This window comes from Leptonychotes weddellii, chromosome 9, assembly GCF_054177405.1.
Source record: "Leptonychotes weddellii isolate Sample4059 chromosome 9, ASM5417740v2, whole genome shotgun sequence".
Lineage (NCBI taxonomy): Eukaryota > Metazoa > Chordata > Mammalia > Carnivora > Phocidae > Leptonychotes > Leptonychotes weddellii.
The window spans coordinates 29,722,052-29,745,584 of NC_138377.1; the positions used below are offsets into that span (position 1 = coordinate 29,722,052).

Consider the following 23,533-nt stretch of genomic DNA (forward strand, 5'->3'; position numbering starts at 1 on the left):
ATCATGGAACACTACATCAAAAACTAATGATGTAATGTATGGTGATTAATATAACATAATAATTTAAAAAATAAATAAATAAATAAATAAAAATAAAAATAGAAGTAACTGAACTCAAGGTATAGTTCAAAAGAGGAGCTGAAGGGATTTCTTGACTAATTGGATGAGCATCTGGAGGAATGGAATTACCACTCATTGAAGTGGAGAAGACTGGATTCGTTCCAGGTTTTTGTTATTAGTTCCCCCTGTTACTTCACAGCTCTTGTATAAAAGGGAAGTTAAATGCTTTACATTAGTGACCACATGACAATTTGAAACAAAACACATGCTTAAAAAAAAAAGTTTTCCAAAATTCTAGTTGAAATATAGCATCATAAATGTGCTGAAATAGAAGTTTAGGTTTCTCAAAGCTTCTTGGACATATGTAATATTTTCCTGTTCATTAATTCAGTATGTATTTGTTCAGCAGTGTGATATAAATACAACAATGTGAATCTATTAGTCCTTTACAGACTCCAGAAAATTCCAAAGTTTTGTTTTCATAGTAAGTACTTATGACTAATTTCATTTTCTATCTTAGAACCTCTTCAAGATCTCCCCACTAATTCACCTAGATTCACAAGTGATAAGGCAGCTAAAATTAGACTAAGGTGAAACCTACCCAGACTCATGAAACCATCTTAAAAAATGTCTGTCTCCACTATTGTTTGCCCCCAGTTCAAAGATCCTGGATTCATGCCAAGAAGCAAATAGGTAAATGGTCCTAAGACCACCCTGATAATTACCTCCCTAATGAGCCAACGTCATGGCTCGCCACTAATCAGCTCCCTCCTGATACACTGATTCAGAGTGACACTCTATATAGTCGGGTGGGAATTGGAGGGCACTGGCTGTGGGGTCCCTGGCAGCTAGCAAGGGGACAGGCAGCTCCTCAGATCCAAGCTTGGCCACTGCTTCCACACAGAAAAATACAACATACACCTCTCCTTTGTACATGGAGCCATAATAGTTACAATTTTACATGTTTATGATTATTTAACGTCTTCCTCCCCTGTTGAACTACATATTTCTTCCTAGTTTTCAGAGCTTTTCTGATTTCATGACAAGTCAGGATTGTCCACCTCTACCTCCTAAATTCCCAATCCTATATTCCACCTTGGGGCGCCTGAGTGGCACAGTTGGTTGAGTGACCAACTCTTGGTTTCTTTTGGCTCAGGTCATGATCTCAGGCTTGTGAAATCGAGCCCCACCACAACAGGCTCTGGTGCAGAGTCCGCTTGGAACTCTCTCTCCCTCTCCCTCTACCCCTCCCCACTGTGCATGCACATACTCTGTCTCTTTCTCTCTCTCTCTCTAAAATAAATAATCTTTAAAAGTATATATATAACTAATCTTTCCAAAGTGTTTTTAAGTACCTCACCTGTAAGGTTTTCTTTTTTTTAATGCATTTTAAACTTAAGCAAGTTTTATTTACTCCTCCTTTGTTTCTCCCTCCTTGATAAAAAGGTATCTAGCAATTTATTATTAAAATTAAAAACTAAGGGGCACCTGGGTGGGTCAGTCGTTAAGCGTCTGCCTTCAGCTCAGGTCATGATCCCAGGGTCCTGGGATCAAGCCCCAAATCGGGCTCCCTGCTCAGCGGGAGTCTGCTTCTCCCTCTCCCACTCCCCATGTTTGTGTTCCTGCTCTCGCTATCTCTCGCTCTGTGTCAAATAAATAAATAAATAATCTTTAAAAAAATTAAAAATTAAAATTATTTTACACTTTTTATCACTTATCCTAAATTCTCTATATACAAATCGAGGTTTTTTTTCTTTTTTTAAGAGAGAGAGGGAGAGGGATGGGGTGTGGGGAGGGTTAGAGGGAGAGAGAGAATCTTAAGTAGGCTCCATGCCCAGCGTGGAGCTCAATGCGGGGCTCAATCTCACGACCCTGAGATTATGGATCATGACCTGAGCCAAAATCAAGAGTTGGACACTTAACCGACTAAGCCACTCAGGCGCCTCTTTATACAAATCCTTTAACCTTCCTCAGAATAATCCTTCAATTCACGCTCTCTATTGTGCTGATCAGCTAGCTTGCTTATAAGCACAAAATGAAGACACTGCTACATAAAGAGGCACACAGAAACCTAAAACATATTCTTCTTTGAGTATCATGTTCATGCCTTTACCTCTTCTCTAAGTCCAGAAACAATCCCAGTGGGACAGACACTATTAATTACCTACCAATATCCATTCCCACTTCTTTACTATGAGAACCCCAATTTTACTCAGGCAGCAATGTTAACCAGCCCCAGGAATCTCATCATGCTTATTATAACAATCTTTTTCCCCTCCTTTCCCCACCCTCCCTGGCATATAGGGGTGGCCCACTGAGAAATCTGCAGGATAATTCCAGAGGATGAAAAGGAAATCAAAAGAGGGAAAGAGACAGCTAATCTGGGAAAAACATATTTTCCTGACAAAACACATAGCTGGCCTTTTCCCTTCCCACTGACTGGATAAGATGCCCAAAAATGCACCAGCCCTAGGTCTCCGTCATCACTGAGAGGCAGAATCAGTGCCAGCAACCACCTACTCACTCTTCGGTAGGTATTCAGTTACTTGCAGCAGAAGGCTTTTCTAACTGATTAACTAACCTTCCCCAGTAAATCCAAATAGGGGTCAAGCAGTCCTGTAATAACACAAATGAAATGGAATCAGGCAGTACAGAGCCCGCCCCATTCTCTGACCTGCCATGACAAACTCTCCAGAAGGAGAAGAAGGTACTCCAGAAGGAGGACTGGTACTTTTGACAAGTCCTGACCTGACCCTATCACCACACCTCAGAATGCAATCCATGTGGCAGCCAGATGACCATACTCTTCAAGCCTGTGGAGAACAGACTAGAGAAGTAAAAACCATGTAAATTTCAACCCCTAACCTCCAATGACCTTCATTAAGGCTCCTTGTGAATTATGAAACGTAATTCCAGGGGCACCTAGCTGCCTCAGTCAGTAGAGCAAGCAACTCTTGATCTTGGGGTTGTGAGTTTGAGCCCCACATTGGGTGTAGAGATAACTTAAAAATAAAATCTAAAAAAAAAAGAAAAGGAAGAAACATAATTCCAATAAAGGGACTAAAATTTTTACTTCATTTCCAACTTGTCTTTGGCTTGTTAGTTGAAGGTTAGTCACTGACATTTTTAAAGAGTACCTTTTCTTTTGGACAACCTGAGTGAACCAATGTCTTTATCAGTGTTAGCATCAAATATATTTCAGTGTTCAGATTTCCAGTGGTCTCATATATTTATGCTTCTGTTCTTTTTTACCATTTATTTGTTTAAGATCCAAATAGGTTCATCACATTGGAACGACCAATACATCTTTTTTCCCCAGTTTTATTGAGATATAACTGGCATATAACATTGTGTAAGTTTAAGGTATACAATGTGATGAGAGCAATATACCTTTCAAATCTCTTTTAATCCAAAGGTTCCTCCTCCAACAATCATTTATTCTGTCATTTCCCAGTTTGGATTTTGCTGACTGCATCTCTCTGGTGTAGTTTAACATGTTCCTCTCTTCTCTGTATATGTTGTAAACTGATAATTGGATCTGAAAGCTTGATCATATTCAGGCTTGACTATTCTTCCATCAGGAAGTAACACAATGACTAGTTTTCTTTTTGTGATGCTAGTAGGCTTTATGTTTATGAACTATTTTTACTCACAACACTTCTGACACCAAATATTTGGGTTGTCCATACCAAGCAATTCTTTAATTCCCTATGGACACAAACTGGGTATCAGACACTTAACTACCAGGAGTTAGCTCAGACTCCACAGTTTAAACACTCAGAACCACAAGACTGCCCCCCCCCACCTTGAGACACTAATCACAAGTCCTGGACCTCTGGGACTACTACTACTACTACTACTACTACTACTTCTGACCAAGTAAGCAACCACAAATCAGGAGTTCCCACACCCCCCTCCTCAAGTTCAATAATTTTGCTAGAATGATGCAAAGTCAGGAGGCACTTTACTTACTATTACCAAATTATTACAAAGAATACAAGATACAGCTCAGGAAAAGATCAGGGAGGGCTACATGGCACACCACCCTCCCAGCACCTTGAGGGTGTTCACCAACCCAGAAGCTCTCCAAACCCTATCATTTAGAGATTTTTGTAGAGATCCCATTGCATAGGCATTATTGATTAAAGCACTGGCCATTGGCAATTAACCAGTTACCAGCCTCTTTCTCTTCCTCAGAGGTTGGGGAGGATGGGTGGAGCTGAATTTTCCCACTTTATATCACATGATTGGCAACCAGCTCCCATCTGAAGCTATCCAGGGGCCCACCAAGAGTCATCTCAATAGCATAAATTCAGGTATGGTTGAAAGGGGTTGATTATGTGATTATGAATAACAAATGATGGTTCTGGCACCTCTATTAACTCAGGAAATTCCAAAGGTTTTAGAAGCTCTGCAGGCAAGAATCAGGACTAAGACAAAATATGGATTTCTTATTATATCACAATATTCAATGCCAAGATCCATCAGATTGTTGGGGTTTGTAATTTGGTGCTATTCTATCATTCCTTCTTCATTTATTGCTGGAATACTCCTGTAAAAAGACCTATTTGTTGGGGCGCCTGGGTGGTTCAGTTGTTAAGCCTCTGCCTTCGGCTCAGGTCATGATCCCAGGGTCCTGGGACTGAGTCCCACATCAGGCTCCCTGCTCAGCGGGAAGCCTGCTTCTCCCTCTCCCACTCCCCCTGCTTGTGTTCCCTCTCTCGCTGTATCTCTCTCTGTCAAAAAAAAAAGACCTATTTGTTACTCGGTAATACAGTTCATATAGAAAAAGAAGAGATGTTTGATTTCCTTTTTTTTAACTCATTTTCAAAATAATGAGTTGCTTCTCCAAAATTTTGGAGATTTACCTGCTTTTCATTTCTTTATATTACAGACTCAAGAACTTAAACATATTTCATGGGTTTTAATCTACTGTCATTATTATCTTATTGGTGGTCAATTTGTCTCATCTTTGTGGGCGCCTGGTCGGGTTGATTCCTGAGTCCTAAGTAGTCTTTGATAGCTTCCTTGTCATCCATCTGATATGATGTTTCAGACTCAACTTAAAAATTTCCTGCACCAGTGCTAGAAGCAGCCATTTCCCCAAGAACCCTCATTCCTTTTAGTAGGAAATGGTATCTGGATTTCACAGTTTGAGAGTAATGCCTGTCCATCATTTATCAAACATTTTCTGAGCAGTTAATATGCATCAGTCACTAGATTTGGCTTTGAAGATGCAAAGATATAACACAAACTCACAAAGCTGACACATCTGTGGCATATACTTAGAATAGATAACAAGCAACACAGAACAAAGCAAATAAACTCTAGGCAAAATAATCCATTTGGAACTTATCTGGTCAGGGAATACACTTTAATCTAACTAGTATCATTAGAGAGAAATAAAGACAGACAACGTGATTCATGACACAGTTAAAGACAGATTCAAAGGACTATACCTATACAACACCTTGACTGAAAGAACAGAATTGAATCAGTCCCCAGACCTATAAGTACTCCTGCTCATGAAGGTTAATTAGGGCCGGCGGGGGCGGGGGGGGGGAGCGGGGGGGAACGGACACCAAACTTATTTTCAGGTGTACAGAATTACCCAAATAACCAAATGCCTCTCATAGAATGTTAAAGGTCCCTGCCAAACTAAGGAAATCTTTCCTTTCCAAGCATAGATACACTTACTATTAGTGCGTTTCTTACGTTGAATACCATACTATTACAAAGATTTAAGTGAAATACTTCTCAGTCAAAATGTATTTTGAAATGTGCAACTTTTCCATTCACTAATATTTTACTTCCAACTAGAAATTAGTTACAAAGCACCTTGCCTTTTGTCTTTTTTATTAATTTTCCCTCTTCCCCATTTCCACTTACATCCCTCCCTCTGTTTCTTAAACTTCTTTCTTCCTGACTTTCTGCAAAACACAGCTTATCCAGGAACCTCACTTAAACCAATGACAAAGGGATAGAAAAGACAAAAAGAAAACTGCTTCCTGTGTTAATCTTAAAAGGAAAATTCAATTAAAGCAGTATCTAGCATTCTGCATTCTCAGGAAGAAAAGGTAAATGTTAACCTGTTTGAAAATGTTACATGCTATAAATAAGTTACAAAATTAAACATTACAATGGAAAATAATAAAATCTCCTACCTTTCAGCACTAAATGCTGACTCTGTGTCGATGTACACAACAGCTCCTTCTAGTCCTCCCAGGTTGGTGGGTAACGTGGCCAAAATGCTCATCATTATACAAAACTGAGTTTTTCCACAACCTGGTGGGCCTGTAATCTAAAAAAAAAAAAAAAAAGTTATTTATATAAACATCACAAGCTACTCAAAGCAAAATCCTTTTAAGAACTTGCCACTTGCACAGTCCCACTAACTTGGGTTCCTGGAGTTCCTTAATGTTCCTTAACATTCCTTAGAATATTCCTTAAACATTCTAATACATCTATTGTAAGGAATTAACTCCTTCCCTATGTGTCTGGGTTAGTACTAGTTAGATACCATCTTTGGGAAAAATGAGAGAATAGTCACTCAAATCATGCTCTGTGTTCTGTAGTTCAAATGAAAAGCTTTGGTTGAGAGAGGCTGGAGGGTGAATTTATACATTCAGAACTGGGAGTTCTATATCTTTTCCTCATTAAGACATTTAGAGAAGGAACTTGAAAATATTTAAGAGGCTTTAATAATTGGATTAGCATTTCTTATGAATTGCTTTTTAGAACAATTTTGTACTAGTCCCCTAAAAAGCTACTTTGATCTTTATTGTGAATAGTAAAGAATTTAGGCGTGAAGAGTTCTGATGTATACAATTTATTTTCAAATGCTTCAGAAAAAAAAAGGCATGTGCACACACACACGTGTGTGTGTACAGAGAAAGATTAAGCAAATGTAACAAAATTCAACAATTGTTGAATCCAGGTGATGCATACTTTCAAGTGTGTTTTGAAATTTTAGTTGGTGAAAGCTATTCTGAGATTATAAAATTTGAAATCAAGAGGCTAGAGATGGAAAAAAATAGGAAATTCTCAAGTCCAACTAGAAGTAGTTAATAAAAATTAATTTGAAAATGTTAAAAAAATATATCCCCCTGGGGGCGCCTGGGTGGCTCAGTCGTTAAGCATCTGCCTTCGGCTCAGGTCATGATCCCAGGGTCCTGGGATCGAGCCCCACATCGGGCTCCCTGCTCGGCGGGGAGTCTGCTTCTCCCTCTCCCACTCCCCCTGCTTGTGTTCCCTCTCTCGCTGTGTCTTTCTCTGTCAAATAAATAAATAAAATCTTTAAATATATATATATATATATACATATATATATATATATCCCCTTTAAACATATGCTATTTGTCACACTGGCTGTGGCATCCAAATTTTAAGAACCAAAACACTATCCCTTTTGTAAAAATAACACTAATAATTTTAACACAGTTTTTCACAAAGGAAGGGAAGGAACAGAGGGAAGGAGGAGAAAAAAATATCTCAGGGAGAGATGAAAAAGTCTGAGCGAAGACTGAAACAGACTATAAATATTTGAATAAACTGTCTTAGATACTTCATGAAGTAGGGAGAAATAAGAAGGGATGACCCATGAGTCTACCATTCATACCAGGGGTTCTCAAACTGAAGTGAGCACTGGAATTGCCTGGCAAGCTTATTAACCGGCATCTCTGGTTCAGTAGGTCTGGGATGTGGCCTGAGAATTTACATTTCTAATAAATTCCCAGGTGATGCTTATGCTGCTGTACACTTTTGAGAACCAGTCTTAAAATTTAGCCTAAAGCTAACCTTCATTTATCGAGGTTCAACATTAAAAAAACAAAAGCTCACAAGTTAAAAACTATGTGCTGATTTATTTTAATCTCTAAACAGTGATTTAGACTTCCAGAATAAATTGTAGCTACCAATAACAGTTTGCCAGATCATGAGTAATCAGTGAAAAGGGGTCTCTAAACTTTTTTGATTACATAGTCTGACCAACTGAAAACAAATAAAATTTAGTATGGTCTTCCAATGTATGTATATTTATTATATACATACTATTTTACTAATACATTCTATATAATATAAAGCATATATAAAATAGGGATCAAAAAATTAAAAATAAGAACTTAAAAATAGGGGTGCCTGGGTGGCTCAGGTCATGATCCTGGAGTCCCTGGATCGAGTCCCACATCGGGCTCCCTGCTCAGCAGAGAGTCTGCTTCTCCCTCTGACCCTAACCCCTCTCATGTGCTCTCTCTCATTCTCTCTCTCTCAAATAAATACATAAAATCTTTAAAAAAAAAAAAAAGAATTTGAAAATAGTTTCATATTTATTTTTTTAAAGATTTTATGTATTTGAGAAAGAGAGAGTGCATGCACAAGCACGCATGAGCGGGGGAGGGAGTGGCTGAGGGAACCCCATGCGAGACTCCATCCCAAGACCCCGAGATCATGACTGAGCCAAAGGCAGACACTTAACTGACTGAGCCACCCAGGTGCCCCTCATATCTTATTAGTTGTACAGATCTCTTTTTTTTTTTAAGATTTTAGTCATTCATTTGAGACAGAGAGATACAGAGAGAGAGCATGAGCAGGGGGAGAGGCAGAGGTAGAAGAAGAAGCAGACTCCCTGCTGAGCCAGGAGCCCGACTCGGGACTTGTTCCCAGACACCGGAGATCATGACCCGAGCCGAAGGCAGATGCTTAACCGGCTGAGCCACCCAGGCGCCCCCAGATCTTTTTTTTTTTTTTTAAGATTTATTTACTTGAGAGAGAGCCTGAGCCAGGGCAAGGGGGAGGGGTGGAGGGAGAGGGAAAATCTCAAGCAGATTCCCCACCGAGCAGGGATCCCAAAGCAGGGCTCAACCCACCACCCTGAGATCATGACCTAAGCCAAAATCAAGAGTCAGATGCTTAACCATCTGAACCACCCAGGTGCCCCCAGATCTTTTCATTCTCATAAAAACTTAACACTTTTAGTGAAGCAATGATAATAATGATAATAACAAATGAAATTATATTATTATTTAAGTACTTTGTCATTCAGTGATTGAAATGTCAGGTCCTAAGTTCCACGTATTTACATGCAATGGCTGTGTAGTTGAGAAAGGGATAATTGCAAAAATGTAAGAACTGAAATTTTTAAAATACATCACTCGTACTTACTATGTTCGTTTTTCAATAACTTTCATCAATTAGCAAAAGTTTGTGTTGAACTTTGGCTAATAAATTTCCATCTTTCCTCATGTCAATCAATTGTTCTTATGACATAATCAAAAGATATAGCATTTTAAGATTTTTAACAATTGGTTTAAAAATAAAAACTCTTTATTTGGAAGATTTTTCAATAGTATAGCAAATATTGTTACAAGGTTTTTAAAGTGTGCAGAAAACAAAGTTTTCACAAGACAAACTTACCTTTCACAACAAAAATAACATTATAAAAGAAACATTTCCAAGCAATGATTTTTTTTTTTAAAGATTTATTTATTTATTTATTTGACAGAGAGAGACAGCGAGAGAGGGAACACAAGCAGGGAGAGTGGGAGAGAGAGAGAAGCAGGCTTCCAGCGGAGCAGGGAGCCCGATGCTGCCGGGCTCGATCCTGATGCTGCCAGGCTTGATCCCAGGACCTTGGGTTCATGACCTGAGCTGAAGGCAGATGCTTAACAACTGAGCCACCCAGGCGCCCCCAAGCAATGATTTTAAAAACACTCTGTATTTTTTTTTTTTTTTAAAGATTTCATTTATTTGAGAGCGAGAATGAGAGACAGCATGAGAGGGAGGAGGGTCAGAGGGAGAAGCAGACTCCCCGCTGAGCAGGGAGCCCGACGCGGGACTCAATCCCGGGACTCCAGGATCATGACCTGAGCCGAAGGCAGTCGCTTAACCAACTGAGCCACCCAGGCGCCCAAAAACACTCTGTATTTTAATCTGTCTTCAAAAAGACACTGACTTTCTCACTCATTGTTAAAACATCACCTTTACTTTAAAGAGATGTTGTCAGAGTATACCACTGATTTGGGTGGTTGGTTAATTTTTAATCTGCTATGAAGCATATTACATAGCCACTTGTCATATAAAAAAGGTCAGCAAATTTGACATATCTTTTCATTTAAAAACATGTTTCACTCATCTTTAATAGGTAGAATTCAACAGCTCTTTTACAATCTTTGCTGTGAGCTCACCAAAGAAGCCCTTTGGGATTCAAATGATTTTCATGGTCAGTCCCCATCTCAATACAGAGTGCTATAGAGATTCCACACTTCACTAGTCAGGTTTTTATAAAAATTAACAACACTGATACCATCCTGAAGCACTCTCCACACATCTGACATCAACTTTTGTGTTGCTACAAATTGCCTAAGGATGATACAACAGAAAAGTTCAAAGAATCTTACAGAGAACGTCCGTCCATATATCTACCATTTACTTACCATTTTTACCATTACAATGACTAGACTAGACTAGACTAGTCTATCTAACAACCCATCCCTCTATCCATTCATCAATCTATCTCAGGTTTGGTTTTGTTTTTTAAAGATTTTATTTTTAAGTAATCTCTATACCCAATATGGGGCTCAAACTTACAGCCCTGAGATCAAGAGTGGCATGCTCCACCCACTGAGCCAGCCTCAGCCTCAGGGTTTTTTTTAATGCATTTTAAAGTAAGCCAGAGACATCAATGTGCTTTCCCTTAACAATTCAGCATGTATATCATTAATATGAGTTTAATATGTATGATTCTTTTCTTTTGTAAAGTAAATTTTACATACAGTGAAATGCATAATCTTAAGTTTACCATTTGATGAGTTCCAACAAATGTATACATACATGCAATCTAAACCCCTATGAGTCAGAACATTACCATAACCCAGGAAATTCCCTCATAAACATTGTTTTACGTTCAAGAAATTATTTATATTCAAGAAGTCATATAAACATTGTATTATATTCAGGAGACTTATTAGGGAGAATATATCTTCTCTGACCCATCTTTAGTTTAATGGCATATACAAAAAATTTAGTTCTTCCTGTTATTTCAATACTGAAACAAAATCTAGCTAAGATGATAATCTGGGTCATGGTAGAAACTTCTGTACTTTATTTAGCATCTTTCCACACTGAATAATCTGTTTTAATTCTTAATGCTTCAAATCATCTCTAATGATTTCTATATAACTTCTGACAGTATCTGTTCACAAAAGAATCCACTTAAGTTGTTGCCATATTGTTTTCTATGTTTTATTTCATTCATTTTACTGCAACAGGAAGAATAAGTGTGTTCCTAATGTTATTAATAATGTATTACATTTGGTCTTTTACTATTGAGAAAACTCAAAAGAGGCTTTTAAATATCTATCATTACTTTTAGTGATATTTTTCTAGATATTGAATTATGTATTACATAACTTTAAATGTCACTAAAAACTTATGGAAGTTTGTCTTCCTATCCCATGTGTTGTTTTTTTTTTTAAGATTTTATTTATTTATTTGAGAAAAAGAGATACAGCAAGCAAGAGAGAGAACGCATGCGGGTAGGGGCAGGAGCAGAGGGAGAGGGATAAGCAGACTCCATGCTGAGCGCATAGCCTGACACGGAGCTTGATCCCACAACCCCAAGATCATGACCTGAGCTGAAATTAAGAGTCAGATGCTCAGCTGACTGAGCCACCCAGGCACCCCTATCCTGTGTGTTTCTTAATTATGATGGCTTCCTACTATCATTACTCAGTATTTCAAGGGACAAAAAACCAGCAAAAGTTTCAATATAAAGGATAATGGATATAATTCCATATATCAGATTGTCTTTAGAATTTCAAAATTTTTTGGATGTCTTCTCAGATGGAATCAGATTGTCACTGATTTACTTCATTAGTCAGGGGAGATTCAACAGCTGACTTGTCTGTGCATGTGGTTCATTTCTAGCACATTATCAGTATGGACTCCAATCTACAGTTTGTTTGCAGGAATCTTTTTGACATTTGTTTGTTTGTGAGATTTGGTTTAGTTAAATCCAAAATCCACTTAACTAGGTATGTAGAACCACAATTCATCCCAGGATGCTGAAAATAAAGGTACAGCAAGGTGCCTCTGTCACCCTTCTGTATCATTTCCTCATGGACTATACCTGACACATGACAGTCTGACATACAGACCAAGTGAGGATGCCAGTGTCAATCTATATATTAAATACTCATTAAGGTTTATTTCATTTTTTAGGTTGAAATAACAATAAAAGTTCAAAATATTTTTCCCACAACCTAATGGACCATCTTACATATTCTGCTTTAGAAACTGCTAGTTTTAAAGAGCCCCAAACACTTTTTTATCATTATCGAAGACAGCATGGATCAAGTTAATTATCAGAAATCAGAGGAAAGGTAACTTTTGTCAGTAAAAGTTGGAAGTGGATCTAAAAAATGAAAAATGGTTACTCTTCACTGCCTTTCTATACATACTGTCTACAGGCCAGGTTTTAAATATGTTCTAAGATTTAATGAGCTTAAACCCCTTAAATGCTTTGTGATTTTTAGTGAAAAGGTAAAACAAGCCATTGTTTCAATTAAAATGATACATATGAAAACATTCAGTAACATATCAAGTCCCATGAAAATGTAAGATATTCTCTTATTATTCCATCTTTAAAGAAAACATGTAAAAAATTTGAAAACTTAAACAAGTATAACTGGCATTTTTTCTACTTCATTATTTTCACATACTGTTCAGTATAGTCTAGGGAAAAGTAGAACATTACGTGAATAACATTATAAGATTTCTGGGTTTGTTTTGTTTTTACTTTGCATTTGAAGTTGGATAATTACATTAATTTAAGCTATAATAACTAATTTCTAATTCTTTAGCAATCTCAGATCCTCTTCATACATTTTTCACTCTCTTCCTAGACTCAAAAAAATTTATGCTGTATGCAATTCTGATGGGCTGACTGGAGTTAAATTTCATTATTTTTTCAGGTTTACTTAGTGGGTTAAAACATTTCAACATTAATAATTTTTAGCTTCAGATAGTTTAGCTCTGAATTCTACCAGCCAAACCACAAAGTTTCAAGTTGTGTTCAATTCCCAGGTTCAGCTCCAATGGTGGTTAGAAAGAGAGAACATGCCAAACCAGAATAGTCTCAGTTAGTTGCTTCTTGGAAACTCAGAGTGAATACAACATTTACACACAGAAGACACCAGTAAAATATAATCAGCTTTATATAGTTAAGATTCTGGGCTTCAACGCTGCCTGAGAAATAAAAGAACTGAAAGAAAATAACCAGTGGTGAAGATCACTCAAATATCAACAAGGAAGCAAATATTAATAATTAGTTCAAAGGAGAAAGAATTATTCCCAAGAAAAGAAAGTCTAAGTGTACTGAAATAAAAATGAAGCCTGTCATTTTAATCTTTAGAGAGACTTAATGGTTGAGATGAATGTGAAACCTGGACCTGTTAGGACCTAAAACCAAGTTAACTCTCCTCTCATTCAAGATGGGGGCAACAGGATGGGCCATCTCCAAACCAATACTTCACCCAAGAAAATTTAAGGACTGCCTGGTTCTGATCTAAGAGCTTTGGAAACTCTGTATCATTTTTTTTTAATGACACGCCTCACCCATCATTTGTCTCCATTTGCTCTACAACTATGCAGAAATATGATTAGGCCTTTAGACCTACAAAATTCATTTGAAAAGTAACTAATTCTCAAAATCCTAAAACAAACAAACAAAATCTCAATCTCAGAAAGGCCAGGTAGCACTTTGCCTTGTGAAAAAAACCTTGGATCTTAAATTACTTTACATCAACATGTGGAAGATTTTATTCCTTGGATTTTCCCCACCACTCCCTCTTATTTCATATTAACAACTGCTGTCTTTCAAGTACATGGGAAGGGACGAAAAAAGAGAAGGAAGGGGAACAGAGCAGAAAAACACAGGAGGACATGGAAATGACAAGCACCCCAAGCTTCACAGTTAAAAAAACATCAAACAGTATCAAGGGACATAATCATTCATTTAACAATCATAGAACATGTGCCATATAAAAGACTCTATGAAATCTTTATGGAGAGAGATGTTTATTTCTAAATCAGGAAGTGAGTGAAGAATTAGGAACAATGATCCAATCAACCACATCTGCTAAACTCCTGTATTAGGACAGAGGCCTGTTTATCTTGCCTTTCAAAACACTGGGCAGGATAAACAAACCACATCATCGGATTAGAGTCAAGGAAAGCCAATTAGAAATTTCTCCCTAGTACTTCTACTGCTGTTGTTACACATGGAGCACGCCTTAACCTGACTAGATTTCGAAGGAGATGAGACCCATCGTGGCTGACCTGCACACCCATGAGCAAGAAAAATAAATGTTTGCCGCTGTTTTAAGCAGTGTAAGCAGCCAAAATTGACTAATCAAGCATTTATGTCTTGTACTTCACTGTTTACGCATGTCTATCACATGCCTGGCCCTTGTAGGCATTTAAGTTTACAATCCTGCCTCATTAGCTCCTGTGATCTTGCAGGCCACAGCTAACCTTGCCAATAAGAAAGAAAAAGAACTGTATATTTAACTGTTCTGAGAAAAAATTAGGATGCCAAAATAGGACTCTGGCATCCTGCTCCTACCGTTTGGGGATAGTAGAATAGTCACTTCCAAAGCAAAACTGATCCACTCAAGGAGGACACCTCATCTCCTTAAATCATGAACAAAGCATGGAAATGAGTCAGGAAATACAAATAATGTAAAAATGTGCTACATCCTTTCTTAGTATTTAGAGCAAGGATCTGGGTATAATCATCCCTCTTAAATGTTATAAAGATTTGGCAGTGTTTCACAGGTTTACTTTTCCAGAGGTACTCTTGAACAAAGATATGCAGATCTTATATCCCTTTTTGTTGACATGAGTTTGGACCAGTACTCTAGTCCAGTAACTCTCAGGATTACAATATGAAAACACTTTTTTTGGCGATCCCTTTACATACAACCTTAATTTTACCGAATCACATTAGCATCTTTATTTTACATTCTCAGCAGGGTGATCTTGACCCCAAGGGTGAAACATGGTTTTGATGGGGGAGGGGGGAGGTTTTACTTTTTCTATCTAAAACACAGATATACAGACCATACATAAACAGGTATACAGTGTATCTGTGGTATTAAAATCTCATGGGGAGGACTTCATTAGAAAAAAAAAAAATGTCTAAAAAGCTCCTAAGGGGAGAAAATGAAAGCAGGATTGAGAAACACTGATTTAATCTACATGATCCCCTATGAGAAAGCTACCATGTGGTTTGACCTCCACATAATGTAAACTTTTAAACTTTAAATTTCAAACATATCTTTACTACCAATCGTCAGTAATAACAGAGGCAGAAATTATCTGCTTAGATATTCCTCAAGTATGGAATTTGACGTTCTCAGGGAATGGGACAAACCCCTGTAGTTCAATCTCATCTGTGATTCTGCAGAGGCAGTTTCTCTTTGATTTTCTCCTCTGCTACTTCTGTTTCAGCACGACTGCTTCTCTAGTTCCACTTTTGATCTTGGTGCTGTAACTGCATCTACACAGATTCAGTGACGTTCACATCAATCAAAACTGGGAAATCAGGAAAGAGCAGCTATAAAAATGCCAGCAGAATGTTTCCAGACTCATTCTTGCTCCCTCCGTTGTCTCCAGGCTCATCTAAGTTTATTCTACCAGTTGCCTTACCTATCTCCCACCACTTCTAACTTCTATCTGATATCTGGAACTCTAGGTTTGACCTTTTAACCAGAAACAAAGATCAGGCAATGCAATTAATTAGACACCTGCATTGATACGATATTAGTTCTCTATCGCTCTGTAACAAATTACCACAAACCTAACAGCCTAAAACAACACCCGTCTCTTATCTCACACTTCTGTAGGCTAGCAGTCAGTCTGGATGGGCTTGACGGGGCTCTCTGCTCAGTCTCACAGGGCCAAAATCAAGGTGCCAGCTGAGCAAAATCCACTACTCTGCAGCCACGGGTCTGAGCTCCCTGTTTCCTTGCTGGCTGTCATCCGAGGGCTGCTCACTGCTTCTAGAGGCCACCTACCTACATTCCTTCTCACCGTCTTTCTGGTTTCTCCCTCTCTAGCTAGAGAAAGCTCAGTTTCCAAGGGCCCATGGAAGTAGATCAGGATAATCTCCCTCTCTTAAAGTCGATTGTGCCATAGAACATACCATGATAATGGGAATGATATCTTATCATATCCACAGGTTCCAGGGATTATGGCAGAGCATCTCTGGGAGGCCATTTTAGAATTCTGTCTACCACAGTCTCCGAGAACGGATAGGTAATAATTTCAAGTTTTTTAAGACTTACACACATACACACACACACACACACACACACATATATGCATGCATACATATATAAACACACATATATAGTGACAGCCAGGCTCTAAGAAGGACCCAGTGATCTCACTCTGGTATTCACACCCTTCTGTAGTCCCCTCCCACACTGTAACAGGTGTGTCTGTGTAACAGAATACAGCAGAAAGAATGCTATGTAACTTCCAAAGCTAGGCCTTAAAAAACAACGCGATTTCTACTTTGTTCCTTAAGATCATTTACTCTAGGGAAAGTCAACTGCCATGTCAGGAAGACAGGCAAGCAGTCCTGTGGAGAGGTCCAGGTGGCCAATAACTGAGCCTTCCTGCTAACAACAGCCAGGACCAACTTCCCAGCCACATGAGTGAGCCATCTTGGAAGCATCCCGGCCAGCTCCAGTCAGGTTTTCCGATGACTGCAGCCTCATCAATACCTTGACTGTAATCTCATGAGAGACCATAACCAGAAAGCCAGCTAAGATGATCCTGAATTCCTGACTCACAGAAACTGTGAGATAATAAATCTTTCTTGCTGTTTTTAGCCACTAAACTTTGGAATGATTTGTTAAACAGCAGTATATAACAAATCTATAAATATGCAACTACAGATATACAGATATTAGAGATATTTAAGAAAAAAACTCCTAAAATGAAAGAATCACTGATGTTCATTAATAAAAGATCAATTAAGTAGAAAACTCATATTTCTTAAATGTACTATTTTGATAATTTTTAATGGCATACAAATGAAAATAAATATTACACCTTAGAATAGCAATCTTTAAAAATTACTAAAGTTTGGCTTATTTCAAGATCCAAGGAGAGAATATGAGATAGCAATAAACAAAGCATTACAGTAAGCAAGCACTATATAAGCGTTTAAATACAAACTCATTCTCTCCACTAATATTTATTAAGTACCTTCTACATATGCTAATACTGTGAATCTAACAATAAAAATAAAAAGACACAATCCCTGCTCACTTGGAATTTATTCTCCAGTGAGGAAGACATGCACTAATTAATCATACGAACACTACAACTTTAACAGTGACAAGTGCTACATAGAAGAACCATAGTACATGGTTCAGTTCTCTAGAAACATATGACAATTCTAAATATGTTAAGTTAAAACACAATAAAATAGGCTCAAAATACACTAAGTAAAAAATAATAGAACTACAAGTAAATTTGTCAATTCAACAACATTTTAACAACCTTCTCTAAATTACTATTAGGTCGGGCTGAGAAAAAAAAAGTTGGTAAAGATGAAGAAGATTTGAACAACCCAAATAACAAGCTTAATTTAATGGTCATATGCAGAGCATTCAAATATTAGAGAATAATCATTCCTCTCAATCGCACCTAAAGCATTTATAAAAATCGATCACATATTAAACCTTAAAACAAGTTTCAGAAATTTTCAGAGAATCGGTATCACATAAAATTCTCTGACCAAATGAATTTAGGTTAACAATCTAATTTTGAAAAGATAAATTTTTTAATTAAATAAATTAGATTTTCAGAAATTTCAAATAACTCATGAATTAGAGAAGCAATCATAATGGAAATTTTAAAATACCATTAGAACTAAGTAAAGATGAAAATGCTTTATATAAAAAAAAATGAAGCAATGGACATTCATAGCCTACAAGCTCAGAGTTAAAAAAAAAAGAAAAAGAAAAACTGAAAGTTAATGGATTAAATGCAAGAAGTTTGGGGGTGGGGGAGAATACTGGCAGAAAACATGCAATTACATAGGACATAATAAAATAAAAGAAATCATTGAAGTAGAAGACAAAGAAAAGAGAGAGAGGACCAAAAAAGAACAACAAAGAGCACAGTCCTTTGAAAAGACTATAATAGGGACACCTAGGTGGCTCAGTTGGTTAAGTGTCTGCCTCCGGCTTGGTTCATGATCCCAGGGTCCTGAGTCCCACATCACACTCCTTGCTCAGCAGAGAGCCTGCTTCTCCCTCTACCTGCCACTCCCCCTGCTTGTACTCACTCTCTCTCTCTGACAAATAAATAAAATCTTAAAAAGAAAAAAAGACTACAATAATATTCAAAACTCTGTCCAGACTTTTTAAAAAGAAAGGGAAAAGGAAGACAAAGTAAGTAATGTTAGGAATGAAAAGGGGAAGAAAATCACATATAGGGGGAGCGGGGTGGGGGGACGGGTTAGCCTCGTGATGGGTAGTAAAGAGGGCATGTACTGAATGGAGCACTGGGTGTTATACCCAAACAATGAATCATGGAACACTACATCAAAAACTAATGATGTAATGTATGGTGATTAACATAACATAATAAAATAAAATAAAATAAATCACATATAAAACCAGATTTTTTTAAATTTTTTTAAAACCAGATTTAAAGATAAGGAGAGTCCAGTGAATAACTTTATGACAATAAATTTGAAAAATTAAAGACAATGGGCATATTCCTAAAAATGTCATTCACCAAAACTACTCAGGAAGAAAATAGAAAACCTGAATAGTCCTATAAATCATAAAGGAATTGATTTCATTTTTTTTAATCTTCCCACAAGGAAAATACCAAGATCAGACAATTTCTCAGACAAGTTGTATCAAATATTCAAGAAACAAATAATTCTAATTTGTACAAACTATTATAAAATATTAAAAAAGAGATATTACACAATTTATTCTACCAATTAACTCAAAATAGATCACACAAAAATTAACTCAAAATAGATCATAAACTAAATGTAAAACCTAAAACTATAAAACTTTAGAAGAAAACATAGCAAAAACTCACTGTGTCTTTGGCTGGACAAAGAATTTGTAGAGATGACCAAAAGCACAATCTATAAAAGAAAAAAACTGATAGACTGGACTACACCAGAATTAAAAGCTCCAAAAGCTACCATGAACAAACCAATGAACAGACAAGCCACAGATTGGAAGAAAACAATTGCAAATCCTATATCTGATAAAGGACTTGTATCCAGAATGTATAAAGAATGGCTTACAACTGAGTAACAAGAAAACAACCAATTAAAAAATAGGCAAAAGATTTGAACAGACATTTCACTTAAGAAAATACACAAATGGGGGCGCCTGGGTGGCTCTGACTCTTGATTTTGGCTCAGATCACGATGTCAGGGTCATGGGCTGAAACCCCACCTGGCGCTCCACTCTCAGCAGGGAGTCTGCTTGAGGATTTTCTCTCCCTGTCCTTCTGCCCCTCCCCCTGCTCATGCACAGGCATTCTCTCTCTCTAAAATAAATAAATAAATCTTAAAAAAAAAAAAAGAAAAGAAAATACACAAATGGCTGGTAAGCACATGAATAGGTGTTCAATATCATTAGTCATTAAGGAAGTGCAATTAAAACTACAATGAAATTGGCAATTCCACAAGCCTGGCTGCAAGAGTGGGGATGAGGTTGCCTGTGGTCCCCCCAGTGGCACAAGAGGGAGAAAAAAAAAAACCCTACAATGACATACCACTATACACCCACTGGAATAGCTAAAATCAAAGAGATAAACAATACTAAATGTTAGTGAGGATGTGGAGAAACAAACCATCACACTTTGCTAGTGAGAATGTGAAATCGTACAGCTACTTTGGAAAGCAGTCTGGCAGTTTCTTAAAAAGTTCAACATACAGGGGCGCCTGGGTGGCTCAGTCATTGGGCGTCTGCCTTCGGCTCGGGTCATGATCCCAGAGTCCTGGGATCGAGCCCCACATCGGGCTCCCTGCTCAGCAGGAGGCCTGCTTCTCCCTCTTCCACTCCCCCTGCTTGTGTTCCCTCTCTCACTGTGTCTCTCTCTGTCAAATAAATAAATAAAATCTTTAAAAAAAAAAAAAAAGAGTTCAACATACAGCTATCATATGATCTAGCCACTCACTCCTAGTAATCTACCCAAGAGAAACAAAAACTTATGTCCATACAAAGACATATCCGTGAATGTTCATAGCAGCATCATTCCTAATACATGAAAAATGGAAACAATCTAAGTGTCCATCAACTGATGAGTGGATAAACAAAATGTGCTACAGCCATACAATGGAATACAAATCAACAATTAAAAGGAACAAACTAGGGGTGCCTGGGTGGCTCAGTCGTCAAGCGTCTGCCTTCAGCTCAGGTCATGATCCCAGGGTCCTGGGATCGAGCCCCACATAGGGCTCCCTGCTCAGCAGGAAGCCTGCTTCTCCCTCTCCCACTCACCCTACTTGTGTTCCTGCTCTCACTGTCTCTCTCTCTGTCAAATAAATAAATTTTAAAAATCTTTAAAGAAATAAAATATAATAAAAGGAACTACTAATACATGCTACAACATGGATGAACCTTAAAAACATCACACTATGTGAAAGAAACCAAAGACAAAAGACTACATTTTAATATGATTCCACTTATATGAAATGTTTAGAAAAGGCAAATATATAGAGACACAAAAATAGATCAGTGGGTACCCAAGGCTGAGGATGGAAGCAGGGATTACCTATAAATATGCATGAGGGAAATTTTTAAGGTGATGGAAATGTTCTAAAATTGGATTGTGGTGATGACTTACTAGAAAATTACCAAATGTTGAATTATGCAATTAATAATGGTTGAGTTTTTATAGCATTTAAATTGTACCTTAATAAAACTGCTTTTAAAATAACCAAACAATGGGGCGCGTGGGTGGCTCAGTCGTTAAGCATCTGCCTTTAGCTCAGGTCATGATCCCAGGGTCCTGGGATCGAGCCCCGCATCGGGCTTCCTGCTCCGCAGGAAGCCTCCTTCTCCCTTTCCCACTCCCCCTGCTTGTGTTCTCTCTCTCGCTGTGTATCTCTCTGTCAAATAAATAAATAAAATCTTTAAAAAATAATAAAATAACCAAATGATTTACGAAAAGATATTCAAACTCATTAGTAAACAGGAAAATGAAAACTAAAATCATAGATGCCAAAGATGGGCATAAGTTAAGAAATCTGATAATACCAAGGCATGAAGATGTAGAGCAAGAAGAATTCCTGCACATCACTGGTAGGAATTTAAACAGGCACAACCGCTCTGGAAAACAATTTGTCCTGATTCTGCAAAGTTACATTACGCACATATCCTATAACCAGGAAATCACTCCAAGGTAGATACCCTAGAGAGGGGCCAGATAGTAAATATTTTAGGCTCTACAGACCATGAGATCTTTGCCACAACTAACTCGACTCTGCCTTCTATCATGTAAACATCAGCAGACAAAACATAAACAAATCAGCATAGTTGTGTTATAATAAAACTTTATTTACAAAAACAGACATCAAGCTAGATTTGATCATTGGGCAGTAGTTTGCCAATCCCTGCCCTAGAGAAATACTTGTACATGTGATGCAGGGGACATGTACAACAATTTTCATAGGACTTGTTTATATTAGCAGCAAACTAGAAACAACCCAAAAGTTCACTCACAGGAAAAAAGATAAATAAATTGTGGCATATTTTCAAAATGGAGTACGATACATCAGTGAAAGGGAATTATACTCCTGCTACCTGAAACAACATGGATAAATCTTAGAAAACACTATTAAGTAAAAAAAACAATTCATAGAAGAGATATGATTTAATCACAGAAATGATTTAATAGAGCTCAAAATTAAGCAAAACTAAATAAAATGTTGTTATAGCTCCTATTTAAGTACATAGATGGTAAAAGAAAACTATAGGGAAAAAAATTATAGGAATGGTAAAAAATTCAGGATTTTTTACCTGAAATACACATACACACCTCAATAGAAGGCCAAAGATAGGATCAGGGAGAAGACCACAGTTAGTTTCAATGGTTTTGGTATTGTTCTGGTTCTTACTAAGTCATAGGGTCATAAGACTTCATAAATTACACATGCAGGATATATTTAATCTTACATATATATAAAATACACATTAAAATTTTGTTAATAAAAGGTAAACAGAAATACTCCCTATACTCAGCTGAAAAAAATCCCAAAATAACTGAAAAGGCTACCTGTAACTAAAACAGAAAGTAAAAAACTGGCCACTAATAAGCAGTCAGAGTATTCATGCTCCAAGTCAGCCAAGGAGATCATGACAAAACACCAACATGGCTTGTAACTACCACTTGGATTCAGAAAGAATTGACAAATGCCAAGTGAAAAAGCATTAAAAATTATTCTAAAACTTAGAAAATAAAAAAGTAGCTGTTGGTTAATCTTAAGTTCAGTTTTTGCTATTTAAATAACTTTATAACTATGGAACACTGCTGTTATAAACTCATTTGAAGAGGTCCAGCTAGAGTGCAAAAAGATTATGTACAACAGGATTCTGGCACCATCTGGTGGCAGTACCCTGCAACAGCAGGGTTTTTTTGTTTCCTTTAAAGATCCTCTGGCTCATTTATCAACTATCTAATAAGCATCCTCCAAGCATAGTACACACACATTTTTAAATCTTTCTTAGAAGACAGGGCATAAAATAAGGTATAGTATCATACAGAATGCCCCATCTTCAAGAAGAAAAATCTACACCTGAATTTATGACTATCAGAATGTCAGAGTCTGCTCTTGCTTAGAAGTTTGCTTAAAGTATCAATGCCCCTAGAACTCTCAGGCAAGAAGTTCCTCAGGAGTATCCTGGTTAAGTCCATGAGTCACAACACCAGACCAGTAAGCACACCAATGCAGCTTGCAAGGAAAAGAACTGTGGTGGTTTTTAAATATCTTTAATCTCACTATGGAAAACAATATAGAGGTTCCTCAAAAAATTAAAAATAGATCTACATACAACTCAGAAATTCCACTTCTGGATATATACCCAAAGGAAATAAAAACAATTTCATCAAGATATCTGCACTCCAATGTTTATCATAGTAGTATTCTCGATAGCCAAGATATGGAAACAACCTAAATGCCCACCACAGATGAATGGATTTAGAAATGCGGCATATATACACAATGGAATATTACTCAGCCATGAGGAAGGAAGATAACCTCTCATTAGCAACAACATGAATGGACCCTGAGCACATTATACTAAGCAAGATAAGTCAGACAAAGAAATGTACTGTACAGTATCAGTTATATGTGGAATCTAAAAAAGTTAAACCTGTAAAAAAAACAGAGTAAAATGGTGGTTAAAAGGGGGTGGGGTGG

At 37.3% G+C, this 23,533-nt stretch overlaps 1 protein-coding gene across 10 annotated transcripts in view; it reads right to left on the bottom strand.

The window, feature by feature from the left end:
* Positions 1-23,533, bottom strand: part of RAD51B (RAD51 paralog B) — a 780,046-nt gene that overhangs the window by 526,658 nt on the left and 229,855 nt on the right. For all 10 annotated transcript variants that reach the window (XR_014148103.1, XR_014148104.1, XM_081829424.1 and 7 more), the window contains exon 5: positions 6,225-6,361. Coding sequence is in view for 8 of the 10 variants with exons in the window: in XM_081829424.1 (XP_081685550.1) it covers positions 6,225-6,361 (137 nt within the window). In the remaining 2 variants the exon portion in view is untranslated. The remainder of the gene's footprint in view (positions 1-6,224; positions 6,362-23,533) is intronic.